Below are 21,666 nucleotides of genomic sequence, written 5' to 3' on the forward strand. Positions count from 1 at the left end.
TAATATCCCCTCCTACTATTTCTTAATTAGTAGATGGAAGTTAGAGCAAAGTAATGGTACATGAATGCAAAAGAATGGCATGATACTATAAGGATTCTTGATGTACAGAATAAGCTGAAGGTGGTAATAAAGCCAAAGACAACAGAAAGGATTTTTGCTTTATGGATGGAGGGAAGAAAGAATTACTCAACTCTTAGTCTGGTTTGTTTCTTTTTCAGCCCAAAAGAATGATCTATAGATTAGAGAAGAAAGAACCAAAATGATTAATATTGAATAAAAACCCAAGCAAAGAAAGGGGGATAGTAAAAGAGCCCTTAGCTGTCCTTGATGCCTTTATGTCTTTAGTCTGAGATAAACATCACCATAGAATACAGAACGAATGAATAGATCAGGAGAATGCTGTAGATATAATTTTCTAGACTTTAGCAGACCATTTAACAAAAGCTCATGTTATCTTTGTGGACAAAATGAAAAAATATGAACTAGATAGAGTTTTCAAACTTAAGCTACTACTTCAAAACTACTGTGTAGCTCAAACCAGGTTAAAAGGTAATCGGGATATGTTTAACAAAGTAAATATTCAATGCAACATATATATATATATATATATATATATATATATAATACTAATATGTCATTTTCTAGGTCAGTATGTGGTCATCAAGGATCTGATGTAATATCACTTGAGCAAGGCAATAATATGGGCAATGTGATTCAGAAGTGATTGAATGACTGGACCCAAAAAGTGGTCATTAATGAATCATTAATTGGTAGAAATGTCTAGAAGAGTGCCCTTCATGGTTATATCTTTGGCATTGTGCTGTTTAATATTTTCATCAGTGATTTGGATGAAGTAATAGAGATGGCATGCTTACAAAATCTTCAGATGACACAAAGCTGAGAGCGAGAGCCCCTGGCACTCAGAATTACAGCATATAAGGATCTTTCCAGGCTAGAATAATGGATTTAATCTAGAATAATAAGATAAAGTTTAATAGTGATGCATGTGAAGTACTTCACTCAGATTTTTAAAATAAATTTCAAAAAGAAATGGAAGAAGGCTATGTAAGCAACAGTTCTTGTGACATAGATCTGAGGGTTTTTTAATGTGTTTTTATGTTCAGTGAGTCAAGGGCAAAACATGGTATTGAAAAAGCTAATGAAATCAAAGCCCATATTAAAAAATACATATTGTCCAGAGAATGGTATATTAAATCATGCTTTATTCTGACATAATCAGATCATGAATATTAGGTTTAGTTTTAGTCACTAAACTTAAGAAAGGATGTAAGAGCCAAAAGGAGAATAAGAGGCCCTTTTTAGGCCCATGGAATACAAAGACTGACAAGAAATTGCAGAAATTAAATTCAGAGATTTAGATGTGCTGTAATGGATATCTTCAGATACTTAAAGGGCTGTCATGGGGAGAAAGTATTAGACTTGCTCTGCTTAGCACCAGAGAGGAGGTCTAGTTATAATGAATGTAAGTTGGAGAAAATCAGATTTATACTTAATATAAGAAAGAATTCTTACTAATGAGACCTATACAAAAGTATTAAGAATTGTCTCAGGAATTGGTGGCTTCCCTCTCTCTAAAATTTTCCAAGAAAATCTGGATTACTTGATCACTTGATGAGGATATAGGATCATGGATTTAGAGTAGAAAGGGACCTTGTAATTGTTCAGTCTTTCAGTCATGTCCAACTCTCTTCATGACCCTATCTGGGGTTTTCCTAGAAAAGAACTTGGAATGGTTTGCCATTTCCTTCTCCAGCTCATTTAACAGATGAGGAAATTGGGCAAACCAGATTAAGTGAACTGCCCAGAAGCAAAGCTTATACATATCTGGGGCTGGATTTGAATTCTGGAAGAGAAGTCTTCCTGGCCTTAGGCCTGGTACTCTACCTACTGTACCACCTTACCTGCTCCAGATATTTTCCCTCTCCTGTCTAAATGAATAAACAAAACAAACAAACAAACATCCCTTGTAATAAAGAAAAAGAGCCAAGCAAAACTATGCAATATATTAGCTGGATCGATATGCATATACTGCATCTGGCATTTATAGATATCTGACCTCCTCGTTCAATACTGATTATTCCATTTATACTTTTCTGTGGCCAGACTAAACAATCATTGGGTTTTTTGGAGCCATAAGCTTCCCAAAGCAACTTCTTGTTATACAACTTTTGAAATGTAGTTGCTGGCTTATCCTAGGACCTAGTTGCTACTAAACAGATAATACAGTTTAGTCTAACAAGATGAAGTATACCTTCATCATTAGTGGAAATAGTATATTTAAAATCATGCTTGCCATGATCCTTCTAGTGTCAATGACCATGATGAAAAGATGGTGATTTTGCTGGGATCTTCTCCATTATCTAATTAATCCCTTACTACAAGGATTGAGTACTATGTGTTGTTACCTAGTTTACTGATGGCTCCATTTACTTTGAGAGCAGTATGTTGTAACTGGAGTTCAGCAACCATTAATCCAGTGATGGAGGAATACCCAGAGGGATGAGGGTTCTGGCAAGTCCTCTCTGTAGACCAAACTGTGAGCTACATATGAAAGAATCTAAAGGGGCAGGGCAGATAAAGTCTTAATTTATCCTGATTGTGGGACATTAGTCATGTGTCTTGCTAGATAGTCTGGGATAAGAGAGAACAAGATTAGACAACCAAAGGTTCTCCCCTTTGGAGTTGGGAACGATGGGAGAATTTTGTCAGTGCTTCCCACTGAATATCTGGTGTGTTTGTGCTGATCAAAAATATCATATAGCCTCTTCTGTACTTAAAAAAAAGCATACTGATATCCTTATGAGAATGGCAGAGATCGGGGACTTGGGAATACAATGGTAGGTTGGTCCAGGTGCAGTACCAGTGATCCTCTTAATGATAGATAGGGCAAGTATTTCTATTCAGCAATACCCTTTATGTCAATTAATATGGCATAATCCCATGTGGTTCTCAACCTGTTAACGACTGCCAAATTAATTATTTTGACTATCTTCCCCCAATGGCAGAGAAAGAAATTTGCTCTTATTATAGTTGATGCCTAGTCTATATATGGCACAATAGTGCCAGTTCAGTTTCTACAGCTTACATCATAGCTCTTTCCCAACAAATCTTTCTTTGGGGCCTGTTACACCACTGCCTCTGATCATGGCATCAATTTTACTGTGAAGCAGGTACAGGATTGAGACTACTGCCATGACATTCACTGGGTTTTCCATCTTCCGTTTCATCCTCAGGCAGCTGGCATTGATTAATGCTGCAGTGGATTCTTAAAATAGATAGTCATCGTATCCTTGATTATTAGGTTTGAGTGTCTTACCTCCAAGAAGCTGTGTCTGTGGTAGATCAGTGTTATCCCAGAAAGAGAGAAGATTCTCTACCCCAGGCCATTTTTTGGATCCAACCTTCGGTGATATATACCTGATAAGGATGTACTGCTCTCAAACATGACACCAGTTCACTCCTTCCAAGCATTCCTTATTCTGTTCCCTGTGTGGAATGTACTAAACCTTAAAGTTCCAGAAGGTTCCAAATGGCCTGTGTAAAAAGGTTGTCTCCACTTAATTGGCAAGTCTCCTTTCCCCTAAGATGATTTGGACAGTTTCTTCCTAGAAAGGACTTGGTGAAGAAAAGGTGTGTTTTGCTTTCTAATGATATATGGGAGGTGATACTATCTTTTAATAGTAAATGTGTATTTTAGGGTAAACATGTATTCACCTATAAAGAAGGGGATTCTTTAGATGACTATTGACAATCATAAGTCCCCATAAAAATTTGATGGGAATCTTCATTCAGCTCGTTTAGAAGAAGGAAGCCTGTCAGTAGACATCTCTAGAGGGGAAGAGATTTGTTATCCTCTCCCTAATGAGGTTCTCAGGGAAAGCAAAATCTGACTAGTGGACTAAAGAACACTGTGGCTATGAGGGGTAATTCTCAATATCAACTTAGATCTTGGGAAAGATTGTATGCAAGATGTTTATGACCTACTTTGCTATCAAAGACTCTTGGCTTGTAAATGGGGATTAGTGACAAGGCTGAAGGTATCACCTGATATTTCTGGTATTGTTCTCCATCATTGCTGTTTTACACGAGGAGACATATTATGAACTATCCCTAATATTATCATCATTTCATGACCTGGTTCTTTTTTAGAAGACTTTTATATTGATGATTTTTTTAAAGCAAAGTTTTATTTATGCCAGGCATCTCCTTAAGTATTGCCTGTGCTCAGCTTTTCACATCCTAGAGATGGGAGTTATTTGGTAATGTCCTTAAGGTATTTTATTTTATTTTTAATATCATGCAAAACACTTCCATCTTGGTCATTGTTGTAAGAATACATTCATACAAAACCAAATAAAACCATAAATACACTGATGTGAAAAATAGTATGCTTTGATCTGCATCCATCCAACTCCAAAAGTTCTTTCTCTGCAGGTGAATAGCATTCTCCATCATAAGTCTTTCAGGATTGTTCCAGATTATTGCACTGCTGTGAGTAGCCAAGTTTTCACCATTGATCATCATACAATATTGCTATTACTGTGTACAATGTTCTCCTATTTCTGCTTATTTTGTTCTGCATCGTTTCATGCAGCTCTTTCCAGCTTTTTCCAGATGTCATTTTGCTTATCATTTTTTAAAAATTAAATATATATATGTATATATATAGTCATGCAAAACAAGCTGCCATATTGATCATTGTTGTAAAAGCAAACTCAAACATAATCAAAACCCCAAAATAAAACCATAAATGCACTGGTGTGAAAGATGACTCCAACAGTTCTTTCTCTGGGGGTCATAAATCTTTCAGAATTGTCCCAAATCCCATTACTGAGAGTAGCCAAGTTTTCACAGATAACAATATTGCTGTGACTGTGTACAATGTTCTCCCAGTACTGCTTTTTTTTTTTGCTTTGATCAGATCTTACTAGCTTTCATAAAATTATCTTGCTTATAATTTCTTATAGCATAATAGTATTCCATCACCAACAGATACCATAATTTGTTCAGCTATTCTCCAATTGATGGACATCCCCTCAATTTCCAATTCTTTGCTACTACAAATAGAGCTGTTATAAATATTTTTGTACAAGTAGGTTCTTTCCCTTTTTTATTATCTCTTTGAAATACAGACTCAGTGGTGGTATTATAGGATTAATGATTATGCACAGTTTTATAGTCCTATGGGCATAGTTCCAAATTACCCTCCAGAATGTTTGGATCAGTTTACAACTCAACCAGCAATGCACTAGTGTCCCAATTTTGCCACATCCTCTAAAACATTTATCACTTTCCTTTGCTGTCATGTTAGCCAATCTCCTATGTGTGAGGTGGTACCTCAGAGTTGTTTTAATTTGCATTTCTCTAATCAAGAGCGATTTGGAACATTTTTTCATCTTATTGATGACTTTGATTTCTCATCTGAAAACTGCTTGTTCATATCCTTTGACCATTTGTCAATTAGGGAATGATTTGTATTCTTATAAAATTGAGTTCATTCTCCATAAATTTAACAAATTAGCCCTTTATCAGAGAAACTCATTATAAAAAATTTCCCCTAGTTTTTTGTTTCCCTTCTAATCTTCATTGCATTAGTTTTGTTTGTACAAAACCCTTTTAATTTAATATAATCAAAATTATTCATTTTACATTTTATATTGCTCTCTTTCTCTTATTTAGTCATAAATACTTCACTTCTCCAAAGATCTGCCAGGTAAACTATTCTATGTTCCCTTAATTTAGTTATGGTGTCTTAGATCTAAAACATATATCCATTTTGATCCTATCTTAGTATAAAGTGTGAGATATTGATCTATACTTAGTTTCTGCCATATTGTCCAATTTTCCCAGCAGTTTTTGTTAAACAGTGAATTCTTATTCCAAAAGCTTTGGTGTTTGTATTTATCAAACATCAGGTTGCTAAGATCATTTGCCCTTGTCTATTATGTATCTAATCTTTTCCATTGGTCTACCATTCTTTTTCTTGGAACAGTACCAGACTGTTTTGATGATTATTACTTTATAGGATAGTTTGAGATCTGCTACCAGTAGTCTACCTTCCTTCACATTTTTTTCATTAGTTCCCTTTATATTCTTGACCTTTTGTTCTTCAAGATGAATTTTGTTATTTTTTTAATAGTTTTATAAAATAATTATTTGGTAGTTTGATTGGTATGTAACTAAATAGGTAAATTAATTTAGGTAGAATTGTCATTTTTATTATATTAGCTCTGCCTATTCATGAGCAATAAAATTTTCCAATTGTTTAAATGTGACTTTATTTGTGTAAAAAGTATGTTTAGAACTATGTTCATATAATTCCTGAGTTTGTCTTCTCAAAGAGATTCCCAGATATTTGATATTGTCTAGAGTTATTTTAAATGGAATTTCTCTATCTCTTGCTTCTTAACTTTGTTGGTATTATATACAAATGCTGATGATTTATCACATTCACATTCACAGTTATGATTACCAACTGTGTATTTCTGTCCATCTTATTTTTCCCTTTTGATCCTGCTTTTTCTCTTTCATTCTGTCCCTCCTCACAAGTATTTTGTTCTCTACTTCCTCCTCCCTTCTGTTACCTCCTTCCTTTGTCTTATTCACCTCCTACTTTTCTATAGGATAAGGTAGGATTCTATACTCCAAGGAGTATGATTGTTTTTCCCTCTCTGAGCCAGTTACAATGAGAATAAGGTTTAAGCATTACCCTTATCCTTGCCTCTACTGTAATAGTTTTCATGCCTCTTTAGGTGAGATAACTTACACCATTTCACCTCTCCCTTACCTTTTCTCTCAATGCAATCCTCTTTTTCACTCCTAATTTTTTCTCATGTATTATATCATCCTAATCCACTTATTCCCACACCATCTGTCTATATGTTTACTCCTTCTAACTGCTCTAATGTTGGAAAAAAATTTAAGAATTACAAGTATCTTTCCATATAGGAATACATATAGCTTGACTTTATTGAATCTTTTCCATTTTCTCTTTCTTATTTACCTTTTTATGCTTCTCTTAGGTCTTATGTTTGGACATCAGATTTTCTGTTTAAGTCTGATCTTTTCATCAGGAATGCTCCAAAATCTTCTATTTTTTTTAAATGACCATTTTTCCTCCTGAAAGAATAATACTCAGTTTTACTGGATAGGTGATTCTGAGTTATAAATCTAGATCTTTTACCTTTTTGAATATCATTCCAAGCCTTCCAGTCTTTTAATGTGGAAGCTAAGTCCTGTGTAATACCAACTGTAGCTCCATGGTATTTGAATTGTTTCTAGCTGCTTGCAGTATTTTCTCCTAAGCTCGGGGGCTCTTGAATTTAGATATGATAATCCTGAGAGTTGTCAATTGGGGATTTATTTCCAGAGGTGATCTGTGGATTCTTTCAATTTATATTTTGCTCTCTTATTCAAGAATATGAGGTTAATTTTCTTTGATAATTTCTTGGTATTATGATGTCCAAGATTTTTTTTATCCTAGCTTTTAGATAGGTAATCCAATAATTCTTTTTTTTTTAACCCTTAACTTCGGTGTATTGTCTCATAGGTGGAAGAGTTGTAAGGGTGGGCAATGGGGGTCAAGTGACTTGCCCAGGGTTACACAGCTGGGAAATGGCTGAGGCCGGGTTTGAATCTAGGACCTCCTGTCTCTAGGCCTGACTCTCACTCCACTGAGCTACCCAGCTGCCCCCAATCCAATAATTCTTAAATTATCTCTCCTGGATCTATTTTCCATGTCAGTTGTTTTTTAATGTGATAGTTCTCATTTTTTCTCTTTTTAAAATTCTTTTGATTTTGTTTTATTATTTCTTGATGTCCCGTGAAGTCATTAGGTTCTAGCTGCCCAATTCTAATTTTTAAAGAATGATTTTCTTCCATGAGTTTATCAACCTCTTTTTTTTCATTTGGCCAATTCTGCTTTTATTTTCTTCTTGCATTGCCTTCATTTCTCTTTCCTATTTTTCCTCTGGTCTCTTAATAAACTTTTGAAATTCTTTTTGAGCTCTTCCAGAACCTGAGATCAATTCATATTTTTCTTTGAAGCTTTGTGTGTGTTTGCTTTGCTTTCACTGTCCCTTTCTCTGTCTGTGCCTTGTTCTTCTTTGTTTCCGTGACAGTTTTCTGTAGCTAAGTGTTTTTTTCTATGTTTGCTTTTTCCCAGCCTTTTTCTTGACTTTCACTTAAGGTGAGCTCTGTTCTTAGGGTAGAGAGGGAAATCTCTTAAATTCCAGCTCTTCTTTGTTACTACCTTTAGCTCTATTTCTGGGTTTCTACAAATTTTAGTTCTTCTAAGATGTTATGATGGCCTGTGGGTTGAGAGCTCTGAAAGCCACTTCCCACTGACTATTCAGTCACCCCCTGAGATTGCTGATGACTTAGAGAGCTCAGAGCAGTGTAACTTACCCTATGCTATGGCTCAAAATCTAGCCTCAGGCTTGAGTGGGGGTTCACTCTGGGCTTGATGAGGTCAGGTATACTGTGGACTACCTTTTCCTGGGGGTCTATAACTTTGTCTTGAACTTTGGTAAGGTGTAGTTCTGTCTGGGTTCACACAGGTCAGTAACCTGGGTACTATCTTGCACTGGAACTCTGGGCCTCTCTCTGGACCTACATAAATCAGGCATGCCATGCAGACTGACTCATATTGGGTTTTTGGAGTTTACTGCAGCCTTGGGCTAGGTCTTGGAACTTTATTGGGTATGCATTGGTTTGCATTGCTATTAACTTTGGCAGGGTATCAGGGTCTGAAGGTTGGCTTGGACCCAGGTTCAGAATTTGGAACAGTAGATGCGGCTTTTGCAGGTGTGATATTGGAAATTTGGGAGTCCTTGAACTAATTTTGAGGTCCCTGATCTAAACTTCCTTTGGACATTTAGAACTCTTTCAAAATTATATTTCCCATGATTCCTCTTGCATAATGAGGCAGACAAGAAGTGTGATCAGTGTAGACAGAGGTATAAAGACTCAGGACTTGATTGGTACACTCTCTTTTCCTGCTGAAGCAGCCGGGGGGCAGAAGTATGGCACGACATTTGAAATAAATCTTAATAGGCACGTGGCTTCGTTTTCTAAATGGCTTTCAATAAACCTTTTGAAACCATGATATTCTTAATTCTGTCCCTCCATATTAATTTTATTTGTTACACAGGTACTCCTTGGTGTAGTTTTCTATAGTCCATGCTCCCTTCTCACCCCAGTAAATCAGATCCTCTCTGCTTACTTTTCAAGTTGTTTTCTGTGTGAAAGTAGCATCACTCTATCTCCTTGTGGTTCTTTCTCTACAATATTCTTTTTTTTAAACCCTTAACTTCTGTGTATTGACTTATAGGTGGAAGAGTGGTAAGGGTAGGCAATGGGGGTCAAGTGACTTGCCCAGGGTCACACAGCTGGGAAGTGTCTGAGGCCAGATTTGAACCTAGGACCTCCCGTCTCTAGGCCTGGCTCTCACTCCACTGAGCTACCCAGCTGCCACCATGGATTCATCTTTTGTTAAGAGATATTCTTTTTGAAGTGTTATTTTAAGGTTGGTTGGAGAGGATTCTCATGGAGTTTCAAGTTTTCCTTGCTTCTACTCTGCCATCTTCCTTAAGGCATTTTAAGTGGCAGAAGATTACCATAAAGATTTTGATCTCTACTAGTGGATGGGATATGTTAGGAGTAAATATCTATATCTTGAAACAGAATCTCATCATACTCTCAATTATTAAGGTTAGGTATCTCACCTCTCAGAAGCTAAATCTATGTGCACATGAAGTAGTGTTTGTTGTTCATATATGTCCAGCCCTTCATGACCTCATTTGGGGTTTTCTTGGGAAAGCTACTAGAGTGGTTTGCTGTTTTCTTCCAGTTTATGAACATTTAAAAAAATGTTATCCACATATAGAACTAGATGCATATGCAAATAAATATATTTATGCATATCTATACATGCACACAAATATACATGTATGTATGCACTTATTTATTTGTTTGTTTATTTATTTATTTGTTCATTCATTCATTTATTTGTTTGTTTGTTTGTTTGTTTGTTTGTTTGTTTATTTATTTATATTGGCTAAGCTAGTTTTCCTTTAGGTGAGTGGGATTTGGTTGTTATGGAACTCCATGACTTGAACTATTGACATGGCTTCCTGTTGCTTGGCATAAATAGCTCATCCTATAAGGAACTAAGGCTGGTATTGTAGTATAGTTTGGTAGCTAATTTGCTGAACTATGTCTTTCTGATCTACTATAGCTACTATGGTGAAGGTGGATATGGAGAAGAGCAAAATATTTTATTTAATAGTTTTAAAAGTATCCTTTTAAATCTTTCCTTCTAAGTAAAATAATTTTTATTGCATTTTTTTTTTGGTCCATGAGTATTTCATTGCATTCCAGTCCCAAGCATGAATTACTGGACTAAACTGAGCTAGGTCTGGCCTAGAACATTTGCATCAGCAGTTTGTATAGTATAGGGGCCACTTCTGGGTTAAGACGGCAGCAGAGTAGAAGCAGCGTGCTTAATCTCTCCTAACCCACATACACATGACTCCTCAAAAGGACACAAAAACCAAATCCAGATGAACGAAGGGACCCCACAACAGGGCGCAGCATTGAAGGTACATGGGATTTGGGAATTTCCATGCTATAAGGGGGTAGAGTAGCTCTCACTAAAACCATAGCTGATCAACCCCCCCACACACACACACACCACCTACAGTGCCAAAGCCAGCACACAAGAGTTAGAGCAATCTTGGGGCATTCACTAAGTTCTTGGCAGGTACCTGGGATCACCAGGGCCTGCTCCTGAGAGCAGCAAGACTTAAGATCCCAAGAGACTAAAGAACGCAGACTTTGAACACAGACCTTGAGTGCAGACCCTGGGTGTGGACCTTGGGTGGGGGCCTAGTGAGGAGGGGTACCTGACTATGGAAGCAACACCCTGAGACTCTTAAAGAAGCTTCGCGCAAAGGAGCAAGCAAGGGGACCACCAGGAGGCCTGCCCCTGAGAACAGCTAGACTTGAGACCCTAGGAGCCTAAAGAGCTCAGACCGTGGGTGCAAGGATAAAGCTAAGAGGGACAACACTGTGCTGTGACTCAGGCAAAAACTGCTCCATAGCTCCATAGACAGCGAGCCTGCCTGCCTCACCCAGACTTCTGATTGAGAAAGACAAACAGCATAATAATAAGGCAAGCCAGGCCCAAGAACCTCGAAAGAGAAAGATTAAGAAGAAAAGATTAACACTTGATAACTTTTACACAGAAAAAATCCAGACAACAGAGCAGACAGCAGAGAAGAACAAACAAGAAATCACATTCAAACCTTCCCCCCAAAATGAAAATTGGTCACAAGCTCTTGAAGAGTTCAAATCTGAGATCATGAGAAAGATGGAAGAGATTTGGCAAGAAAAGTGGGAAATAGCTCAAAAGGAAATTAAGAGTTTAAAAGACAGAAACTCTCAATTGGAGAAAGATGCCCCAAAATCAAAAGAATTGATAAGCAAATTGGAGACCAAAATTAAACAACTGGAAAACAGGATAGACCAAACCAAAAAGGAAAATCAAAAGATTACAGCAGAAAACCAGTCTCTAAAGACAAGAATTGGGCAAGTTGAAGCCAATGATCTCGCAAGACAGCAAAAACTAATAAAGCAAAGTCAAAAGAATGATAAAATAGAAGGGAACATGAAATATCTCACTGAGAGGATGACAGATCAAGAAAACACATCTAGAAGAGACAATGTGAGAATCATTGGTCTTCCTAAAAAATCAGAAATTAATAGAAATTTGGACACCATATTACAAGAAATTATCCAAGAATACTGCCCTGATGTTCTTCAACGAGAGGGCAAAATAGACATTGAAAGGATCCATAGATCACCCTCTACATTAAACCCTCAAAAGACAACCCCCAGGAATATAATTGCCAAATTCAAGGGCTTCCAAGTTAAAGAAAAATATGACAAGAAGCCAGAAAGAGACAATTCAGATTTCAAGGAGGACCAATCAGGATCACACAGGATTCTGGCAGCCTCCACACTACAAGACCACAAGGCTTGGAATATGATATTCAGAAAGGCAAGAGAATTGGGTCTGCAACCAAGGATCACCTACCCATCAAAACTGACTATATACTTCCAGGGAAAGTATGGGCATTCAACAAGATAGAAGATTTCCAAGTATTTGCACAGAAAAGACCAGGACTAAATGGAAAGTTTAATATCCAATTACAAAAACCAAGAGAAACATGAAAAGGTAAATAAGAAAGAAAATTCTTACTTTTAAATTTGCTTCTTTAAGGGTTTCAAAAAGATCAAATTATTTGTATTCCTATATGGAGAAATATTATGTGTAATTCTAAAAAATTGTACTCACTATTATAGTAATTAGAAGACTTAGTCATAAAGAGAGGTTGGAGTACTAAATGGTCTAATATTATATGGGGGGAAAAGTGGAGAGGAGGAATAGAAGATGGCACCAAGTTTGTATAGTATAGGGATTAATTGTCCTTTAAATATTTGATAGAATTCATTTGTAAATCATTCTGGACCCAGACATTCTCTTTGATATAAAATATGTCTTGATGATTCCTGGCATTCCTCATTGATTCTACATATCAAATAATGCTGCACATTTGGCTTTGCTCTCTAGAAAATCTCAAAAAGACCACCTTTTGAGGGGGTGTCCATCAATTGGGGAATGGTTGAACAAATTGTGATATATGGTAGTGATGGAATACTATTGTGCTATAAGGAATGATGATCTGTAGGATTTCCATATTAACTGGAAGAACATCCATGAACTGATGCAGAGTGAAATGAGCAGAACCAGGAGAACATTATACACAGAAACTGAAACATTGTAACAATCAAATATAATAGATTTTGCTACTAATAGCAATGCAATGATCCAGGACAATCCCAAGGCACTTATGAGAAAGAAAGCTATCCACATCCAGAGAAAGAACTATGGGAGCAGAAACTCAGAAGAAAAATATATGACTATCACATGGTTCTATGGGTACATGATTGCAGGGTTTGGTTTTAAAAGATTAGTCTATTACAAATATGAATAATATGGAAATAGGTTTTGGGCAATAATACATGTATAGTCCACTGGAATTGCTTGCAGCTCTGGGAGGAGGGAGGGAAGAGGGTTGGGAGAGAACATGAATCATGTAACCACAGAAAAATATTTTAATCAATCAATTTTTTATAAAAAACTAATATTCAATAATAGCAAAAGTAGTCAATAAATTATTATAATGAATTTTTTAAAGATCACATTTATCTTCAAAAATAATGCTTAGCTTACTTAGAAAACTGATACAGAAAGAAATATCTCATTTTTTCTATGATAGTCCAGCATATTCTGTGATATCTTCCCTTTTTAATAAGAAAAATAGTTTTTCCATTGAAATTCTTTTTGAGGAGAAAGAGGAATTTATATTGAAGTCATAAATTCTTAAGTTGCTTTGTTAAAGTCAAGAATATAAAGGTTCAGCAGCATGAGAGCAATTGATAAGATATGTTAATACTAAGACTTAAAAGTCTTATAGGGATTCCCTTTAAGTCATTAATATCTATCCTTTAATATCAGAGAATTCACTCCTCTTCCCTACTCAGACCTTCTTCCTGTGTGCACATAGGGCTCTCCCCTTTGGGGTTCTTTCCTCCATCACTCAAATCAATAGTGTGGGGAGGAAGCCTTTAGGAGACCAGGAAACACAAATATAGGTATTAGCCTCAGGACCAATGTACCCTCATCCAGTCAGTGTATAGTTTCTGCTCTGTGGATGAACTTAATCCTTGTGTTAATGGTAAAGTTATCAGAATTTTGTCCCAAGATGCCAAGAGTGTTGGCATTTCTACACTTTCTTCAAGTAGGAGCAACTGAACTTAGCACCTACGTAAGAGGAATAATTAGTCCTCATAGGCACATTTCAGCTGAACTCTCTTCCCCTAGCTGAAGTCACCCTAAAATTGGATGTAGACTTTTCTCTTCATAGGGCAATAATGGCAAACCTTTTAGAGCCCACGTGCCCAAACTGCAACCCTCATATCACTCTTCCCCTCCCCACCTTACCCCAGGCAGGGGAGGGAGGAAGAGCTCTCATTGGGCTGCTAGGCAGAGGGGCAGGGGATGTCAGAAATGTCCTCAGGAGCATGTGGAGAGGGGGAAGGGAGCAGCCCCCTCCAGCATGCCATGGGTTCACCAACACAGCCATATGGTAAAATCCAAAATCTCTCCCCTCTGGGGCTCTATATCATGAGATCCACCCCTTTTCTTCAATTGAGTTTGTCTTTGCCTTGGGGAATATTTTGTGGTACTTTCTTTCACCAGACACAAGCATTACTAGTTATGACTTGCACTTCACAACTAAAAGATGAAATGAATAAGCACTAGGTCTAGAGACTTGCCCAAGGTCATGAGTTCATGAGAAATTAGTTCAAAACCAGGGACCCTAAGCAAGTCACTTAACCTCTGTTTTCCTCAGTTTCCTCATGTGTAAAATGGGGATAAGAATAACACCGACCTCACAGGTTTGTAGTAAGGAATAGACACAATGCCTGAATAATAAGTGCTGTATTATAAAAATGTTAGCTATCATTATCATTATTTTGGGCATTGTTGTTGTTGCTATTACTGCTAACTTCCCCATTCTTTGAAGGAATAGCTCAACCCTGAACCTGGTTGTCTCTACTCTTTTCCCCCTCCTCTCATGCTGGTCCCAACCACCACTGGCCATTCCCTTCTCTGTATTGACTAAGGTACCTAATTATAGGCCTTGAGTCTTGCTCATTAAACACCTGCTCCCTCCCCTTGATGAGCCCACAAGTGACTGGAAGGTTTAAAAAAGCAATTTTACTAAGAAACCAGGGTAAACAGAATGGAGCACAAACCTTACACAAGAGACATGAGGAAGGGTACAGTCAGGGAGTTTTCTGAACACAAGTGCTCAAATCACCCTGGTAATAAAACAGAAACACTCCAACTTCTGGCTGGAGGCAGATTAGGGTTTCCTGATCAGAATCTAAGTCCCTCTCAGTTCTTTTTCTTGTCTATGTTCTATACATTCTCCCCTCTTAACTTGGAGAGGGACCATGTTAGTTTTTATCTTTACATAACCTCATGCACATAGTGGTGCTTTGTACCCAATAAGTGCTTAATACTTGTTTGGTGAATAATAAAAATTGTTATATAATCTTATGCTAGAAACTTTCATATGAGAAGTCCCCGGGCATATTTTGGGGCAACTATGGGTTTATAAACACCACTGTGGCCCCATAACCCTTCCAAATACCAAACCAGATTAAAATGTAATTGGGAAATACTTAACAAAATAAGTAAAAATACATTAGAAAATACATATATATATATGTATATACATGTATATACGTGTATTTACATATATATATATATAGTTTCTTAAGTCAATACATATTCATGTAGTGGCCATCATTTCAATATGAGTTTGGCATCACTATTTTGGAAGATATTTTATGTTCCTTACTTGTTAAAAGAGTTCAGAAAATTTGGAGACTTTATTATATGACCCAACCCACTGTGTTGTCACTGATGCTTCTATAAATATATAGGTCACAAAGCTCAATAAAAAGGTTATTTACAAGAAAACAAATATACTTCTTTTCAGCGCTCATGAAGAATATGAACCTCAGCCAATGAGCAACCCTTCCCCAGGGTCCTGTATAGTCTCAGACACTTACAGTCTTGTACTAGGTAAGATCTCCCAGTAGGTACTACCTTTCATAGGTCCTCTGCACATTATACCTATGGCAGCTTTCTGTAGCCTGTGTCTTTTACTTTGTGTTCTTATTTGTTTTTGTTAGATTTGTCTACATTTTAAAGGGGGACATTGAAGTTTCTAGAAATTATAGTTTTGCAAGGCTATTTGCCTTGTAATTTGATTCATTTTCCCTTAAGTACTTAGGAGCCATGTTACTCAGTACATACACATATTTTTTACTGATATAATTTCACTATCTATGGTTTCTTTAAATATAAAGTCGTTTCTCCCACTTATTTCTTTTAATGAAGTCTTTTTACTATTGTTTATCCAAGATCATGATTACTACTCATTGGGGTTTTTGTTTTTATTCTCCAGGTTATAAAAGATTCTACTTTATCCCCTCATTTTAACTCTATGTGGATGTTTTTCAAGTGTATTTCTTGTAAATAATATATCGTTTTATTCTGATTACTAATGTATCCCCCATTTTATGTGCAAATTAATTTCATTTATGTACATCTGATAGATATATTTTTCTTTCCATCATATCCTATTATAGTATTTCCTTCTTTGTTTCCTAACTTCCTTTTTACAAAGAAAAATATATCGAAAGAAAGGGAATAGGATCAACACTGTAGTTCAGTCATTTTTCAGTCATCTATAACTCTATATAACCTGTTATAGATTTTCTTGGCAAAGATACTGGAGTAAGTTGCCATTTCCTTCTCCAGCTCATTTTCTAGATGAAGAAACTGAGGTAAACAGGGTTAAGTGACTCAGTACTCCGTCCACCTTGCCACCTGGCTGCCTAAGATCAGCACAATGAATCTATAACCAGAGTGATCTGGTACTGTTCTTCTGACCTTCCTCTATTCACTTAGTTACTAATGTCACTAGATCTTATCCATTCTTTCTTTTCTTTTAATTTACCACTTAATTGGTCTTCTATTGTCTAAATGTTTTTCTTTTCCCTGTACCTTCTCCAGCTCTACCTTCACTTTTTTTTAAAAAAAAAAAAAACCTTTATCCTATGTCTTAGAATCAGTACTGGGTACTGATTCCAAGGCAGAGAGTGAAGAGTAAGGGCTAAGCAATTGAAGTTAAGTAACTTGCCCAGGGTCACACAGCTAGGAAGTGTCTATGGTCACATTTGAACCCAGGACCTCCTATCTCTAGGCCTGGCTCTCTGTCCATTGAGCCACCTAGTTGTCCCTCTACCTTCACTTTTAAAGCACCCTCGTAATTCCCTATTTCCATCTAGTTACCTGTTGACTTAAACATATTTCTGCACCAAATTCTATCTGTTCAACCTTCCTTTGCCTGGTTCAAATAATAGTGATATTCATGGGATGCTCTCTCCTACCTCACCTCAGTGCTTGAATAGTGGAAGGAGCAGGAATGTCATGACCTTAGCAGCATCTGTTTCATTGCTCAGTCATCTACTGGGAATTCTATGATTTTGGGACCTTATCTCCTGATTTGCCCTATTTAGATATCATGCTGGCTTTTGGCCTGATCCATTTCTTAAAGTAGAATATCCAAAGGCGTTTGAGCCTCTTTTGGTATAGTCTTAAACCGAGTAGAGAAGTTCATTGGCATTTATCTTCACTTTTATTTAATTTGCTATTTTTCATTTTTTCTGGAGGTGTTTTCCAATAGAGTTAGGCTTAGCTAGTACTTTTTTTTTCATAGCTATTTTTCCTAGAAGTCCCATTCCTTAGCTGCCGGCAGATAGTCATTATTCCCTCTTTAGCTTTCTTCAGCTCCTAGAAGGTGTTGACACTAACTTCTTTGTAGATAATGTTGGAAAATAGGATGGTGGGGGTAGGGGAAGAGGAATCCCATTATTACAAAAGAGAGTTATTTCACAATTTCCTTCTAACTGAAACATTAAAGCTCAAGTAGTAGGCAGACCAGGGTGCTTCCTACTCCGGGGTTTGTTTGTTTTTTTTTTTTTTGGTGGTTCATACTAACCTATGACCTCACCAATATTTGCCCAGCAGTCAGAAACATAAATCCATCCCTTTCACTTTTGAACAAGCCTCCATCAATGATACAAATTTGAATCAGAATGAATCCCTAGTATAATGCTCTCCTTTACTCCACTATCTGGGCAATGTATTTCTCACACATACCAGTACTTTCCAGGAACCTAAAAGCTTGATGCCTTAATTTTCCAGCTTGTTGTGCTTTCTAGATGGGTTACTAAAATTACCAAGGGCTATGTTCTGTGATTTTCTTGAATTTGATTTAATTTAAAATTGAGAGTTGGGAACAGTGTAAGCAAAGGAATGGGAATGAGAAAGCACAGAGTACTTCAAAGGAAAGATTATAGTCTATTGTGGTTGGAGCTCAGAGGATGTAGAGGGGAACAGAATGAGAATTTTAAAAGACAGAGTAGTGTAGTAGAGATCCCAGAGACCAGACAAAAGAGTTTGAACTTTATGCCACAACTTGTTTAGCCATTCCCCATCTGATTGGCATCCCTTCACCACCACAAAGAAAGCTACTCTAAATATTTTAGAACATAGAGGTTCTTTTCCTTTTTTTTCTCTGATCACCTTGTGCAGTTAAGAAGAAAGAAGGCAATTGTTTTTAGAATTTAGTAGATAAGTTGTCAAGATTTATTTGTTGTTAAAGCTTCCTAGCCTAGAGCTAATACCTGTAACATCCATGATCCTCTCCTGGAGTTCTGGGGGGCACTGTGGAATTCTGTGAGGCAGCTTTAACCCCACTTAAGATCATGGATGTTACATACCTGAGCCTTATAGAAGGGATATAGTCAGTAACTGGCTACATCCATTGCTCAGATCTCTGACTCTACAAGGCTGCTGCATATGGAGTAATTGAGGAACTGAAGGAGTTAATTACTTACCCAGAAAATGCAAGGAAAACATGATATAGGCTACTAACACTGACCTCATCCAATCTCTTTGAACTAAGCCCTGGAGACTGATACTTAAGTCAGCCTCTACCATATTAACAAGTTTGGAGGGGTGAGGTGGTGAGAACCAGTCAAAAATTGGGAATCTGGAAGTCAGGTGGACCACTTGAAAAAACAAACAAACAACTCCTAGGCTAAATTCCTTCTCCCTTGACTTAAAGAAATGGAAATCTGTTCAGAAGTATGTTTAATGCTGAAACATCAAGTTCTCTTTGTGAGGCAAATGTACTCTGTACATTCATGCATACAATCCCTCAACTTCTTCCATAGAGAGTCACCACTCCAGAGAGTCATGTGATTCCCAGGGAGCTCTAGAGATCTCAGAACAAATACAAAGAGTCTGTCCCTTCCAAGATCATTCCCATCATCCTGTAATCTCTGCCTTAGGAAAAAAGGTGAGTTTCAGAAGTCTGAAACCCTCTTACCCTCCCCAGTCTTTCAGGATCTGTGCTTACTTGGATATAGTGACATCTAGTCTCAAGGTGCCCCTGGCTTTTGGCTTTCAGTTTTATGGGACTTCAGGAATTAGAGGCACCCTTTACTCAAATCCCCAGGCAGTGGATGCCCAGAAGTTAAAAGGATTCTAGATGTGCTGTTTTTTTGTACACGTGTTCCATATTTGTCGTCTTGTCTCCTTGGCCACCCTCTCATCTCCCCTTGCTCCACCTCTCTCTCTTTCTCTCTGACTCTCTGTCTGTCTGTCTCTGACTCTCTCTCTCTCTCTCTCTCTCTCTCTCTCTCTCTCTCTCTCTCTCTCTCTCTCTCTCACACACACACACACACACACACACACACACACACACACACGAATTGATTGTTGTTTTTGGTATCTTTACAGAGTTTGCCCTTTCCATCCTGGAGAAGATGCAAGCTCAGGAGATCCTAAGGAGCCTGCGTCTACCAGAGTTAGATGATTTCAGCCAGTTTTTGCGTAACTTGCCCGCCACCACATTAGTGGGTATCGGTGCCTTTGCTGCTCTGCTGGCCTATTGGTTTGCTAACCGGCCAAAAGCTGTTAAGCCACCATGTGACCTCCTGATGCAGTCCGAAGAAGCAGAGGTAAGATTAGGAGCCTCTACAAATGAAAGTCAAGTTTCAGGCTTTTCTGTATTTCCCCAACACCACTGATATCCTGCTGGTTATTACGAATTGTTACTATTGCCTGACGCTGTTGCTGTCTGACATTGCCACTACATTATTATTAGCACTGTTTGCCATTGTTGCTGTCTGTCACTGTGGCTGCCTTCCATTGTTACTCCCTAGCTGTTCGTACTATTGTCTTCCACTCTTCCTGCCTCTCACTGGTACTCCTTCTCAAGTCACTGACTGCCACTATTACTGGTATTGCCCTCCATTATTTTTGGCTGTTCCTGTTTCTGCTCTCGTCTAGAATAACTTTTCCTCTTTGCTTGTGGCCTCCCTAGTCATTTAAATACTATATCAAATGTCACCTCTACAGTTCCCTCAATCAATAGCAATCACCTTACTCCTTGCCACAAAGTTCACAGAGAATTTAAAATTCTCTTTAAAATATCTTTACATAATATGATGTATATTTGTATCTTATCCACCGGCTAAATGTCAGTCCCAGTAGGGGCAGGAATTGTGTCCTTTCTAAACTTCCCATGAGCCCCAAGTGAGCCCAAGCACAGGGCTCTGCACCCAGTAAGTGCTACGTGTTTGCTAAATGAATGAATGAATGGTTATTGCCTGTCAATGTTATCACAAGACACTCCTCCTCTCCTGGTGTTTAGTTTGTTTTGTCCCTCGGGAGAGTGGCTCAGGGTGCCGCCAGGTACCGAGGGAAATTGAGCCAAGCTACATGCCCCCTAGGGAGATTTATTGGCGGCCTGGCAACAGTTTCCACACCAGCTGCCTCCCTGGAGGCAGAGGAATAAGGCTTTCACACATTCTTAGGAGCAACTTCAGACAGGGCTGAGAGAGGAGACAGTTGTGGCAAAGGACCCCAGAAGATCAGCCGAAGGGTGTGGGCAATGTGTCCCGGGGCTCGGGATTCAGGTCAGTATGTCCCAGGGCTGAAGTGAGGACGATGTGTTCCTGGGCTCAGAACTAAGGACGCTTTATCTTAGACAGTCTAGTCAGGGTTCACTATTCACTACCAGGGTAACGCTTAGTCATCTGGATCCACGGATTACCAGGCTGGGAAGTGGGATAAATCCCTCATATGACAAGAATGCAGGCTTTGAATGAACATCCAAGAAAATATAAGATGAGGATGAGGAAAAGTCTTCATGAGAACATTTTCCCTCATATCTCCAGTGTCTTTGTCATATAGCATTGTTTGTAAGTATCTGTGTTTATGGACTGTTCTCCCACTAAACCCTAAGTCCCAATAAGAAGAGGATTGTCTTTTTTTTTTTTTTTAAATCTTTACCTTCTGCCTTAGAATTGATGCCAAATATTAGTTCCAAGGCAGAAGAGAGATAAGTATGAGGCAATTGGGATTAAGTGACTTGCCCAGGGTCACACAACCAGGAAGTGTTTGAGGCTGGATCTGAACCTAGGACCTCCTATATCTAAGCCTGGCCCTTGTAAAAATAATAGAGAATGAATTGATTATTGATAAAAACTGATTAGATACTCTGCTTGCTGTGCTTGCAAAGTATCTTCAGTTTATATAAGTGAAGCAAAGCTCATAAGTGAACCTAGACACCCCCAGGATTGTGTTCTAAGCTAAATAAATGTCCTCTAGCACCTAGCTCAGCATTCTACATGCACTGTAAGTGCATAATGTTTGTTGAATGAATAATAAATGAACCTAGGTTTCTCTGAAATGCCATAATCTAAGATATTGAGATGAATCAGATCAGAAATTCAGCCCTGAGAGGTTAATATCACACTAGGAGATATATGCAGGAATAAAGGAAATGCCAGTTAAAAAACATAACTAGAGTTTTTCATACCCAGACTTTCCCAGGGTAGGTGGCAGGAAGAATGCAGTCAGGT

General features: G+C 37.8%; 1 protein-coding gene across 4 annotated transcripts in view; it reads left to right on the forward strand.

The window, feature by feature from the left end:
- Positions 1–19,545: 19,545 nt before the first annotated feature.
- Positions 19,546–21,666, forward strand: part of ACSL6 (acyl-CoA synthetase long chain family member 6) — a 77,750-nt gene continuing 75,629 nt past the window's right edge. Inside the window, exon 1 of one of the 4 annotated variants that reach the window (XM_044661909.1) lies at positions 19,546–19,758. In XM_044661909.1, coding sequence (XP_044517844.1) covers positions 19,564–19,758 — 195 coding nt within the window. In that variant the 5' untranslated portion in view covers positions 19,546–19,563. The remainder of the gene's footprint in view (positions 19,759–21,666) is intronic. The other 3 variants (XM_044661910.1, XM_044661907.1, XM_044661908.1) reach the window with 3 other exon arrangements.

The sequence above is a fragment of the Gracilinanus agilis genome, chromosome 2, assembly GCF_016433145.1.
Source record: "Gracilinanus agilis isolate LMUSP501 chromosome 2, AgileGrace, whole genome shotgun sequence".
Lineage (NCBI taxonomy): Eukaryota > Metazoa > Chordata > Mammalia > Didelphimorphia > Didelphidae > Gracilinanus > Gracilinanus agilis.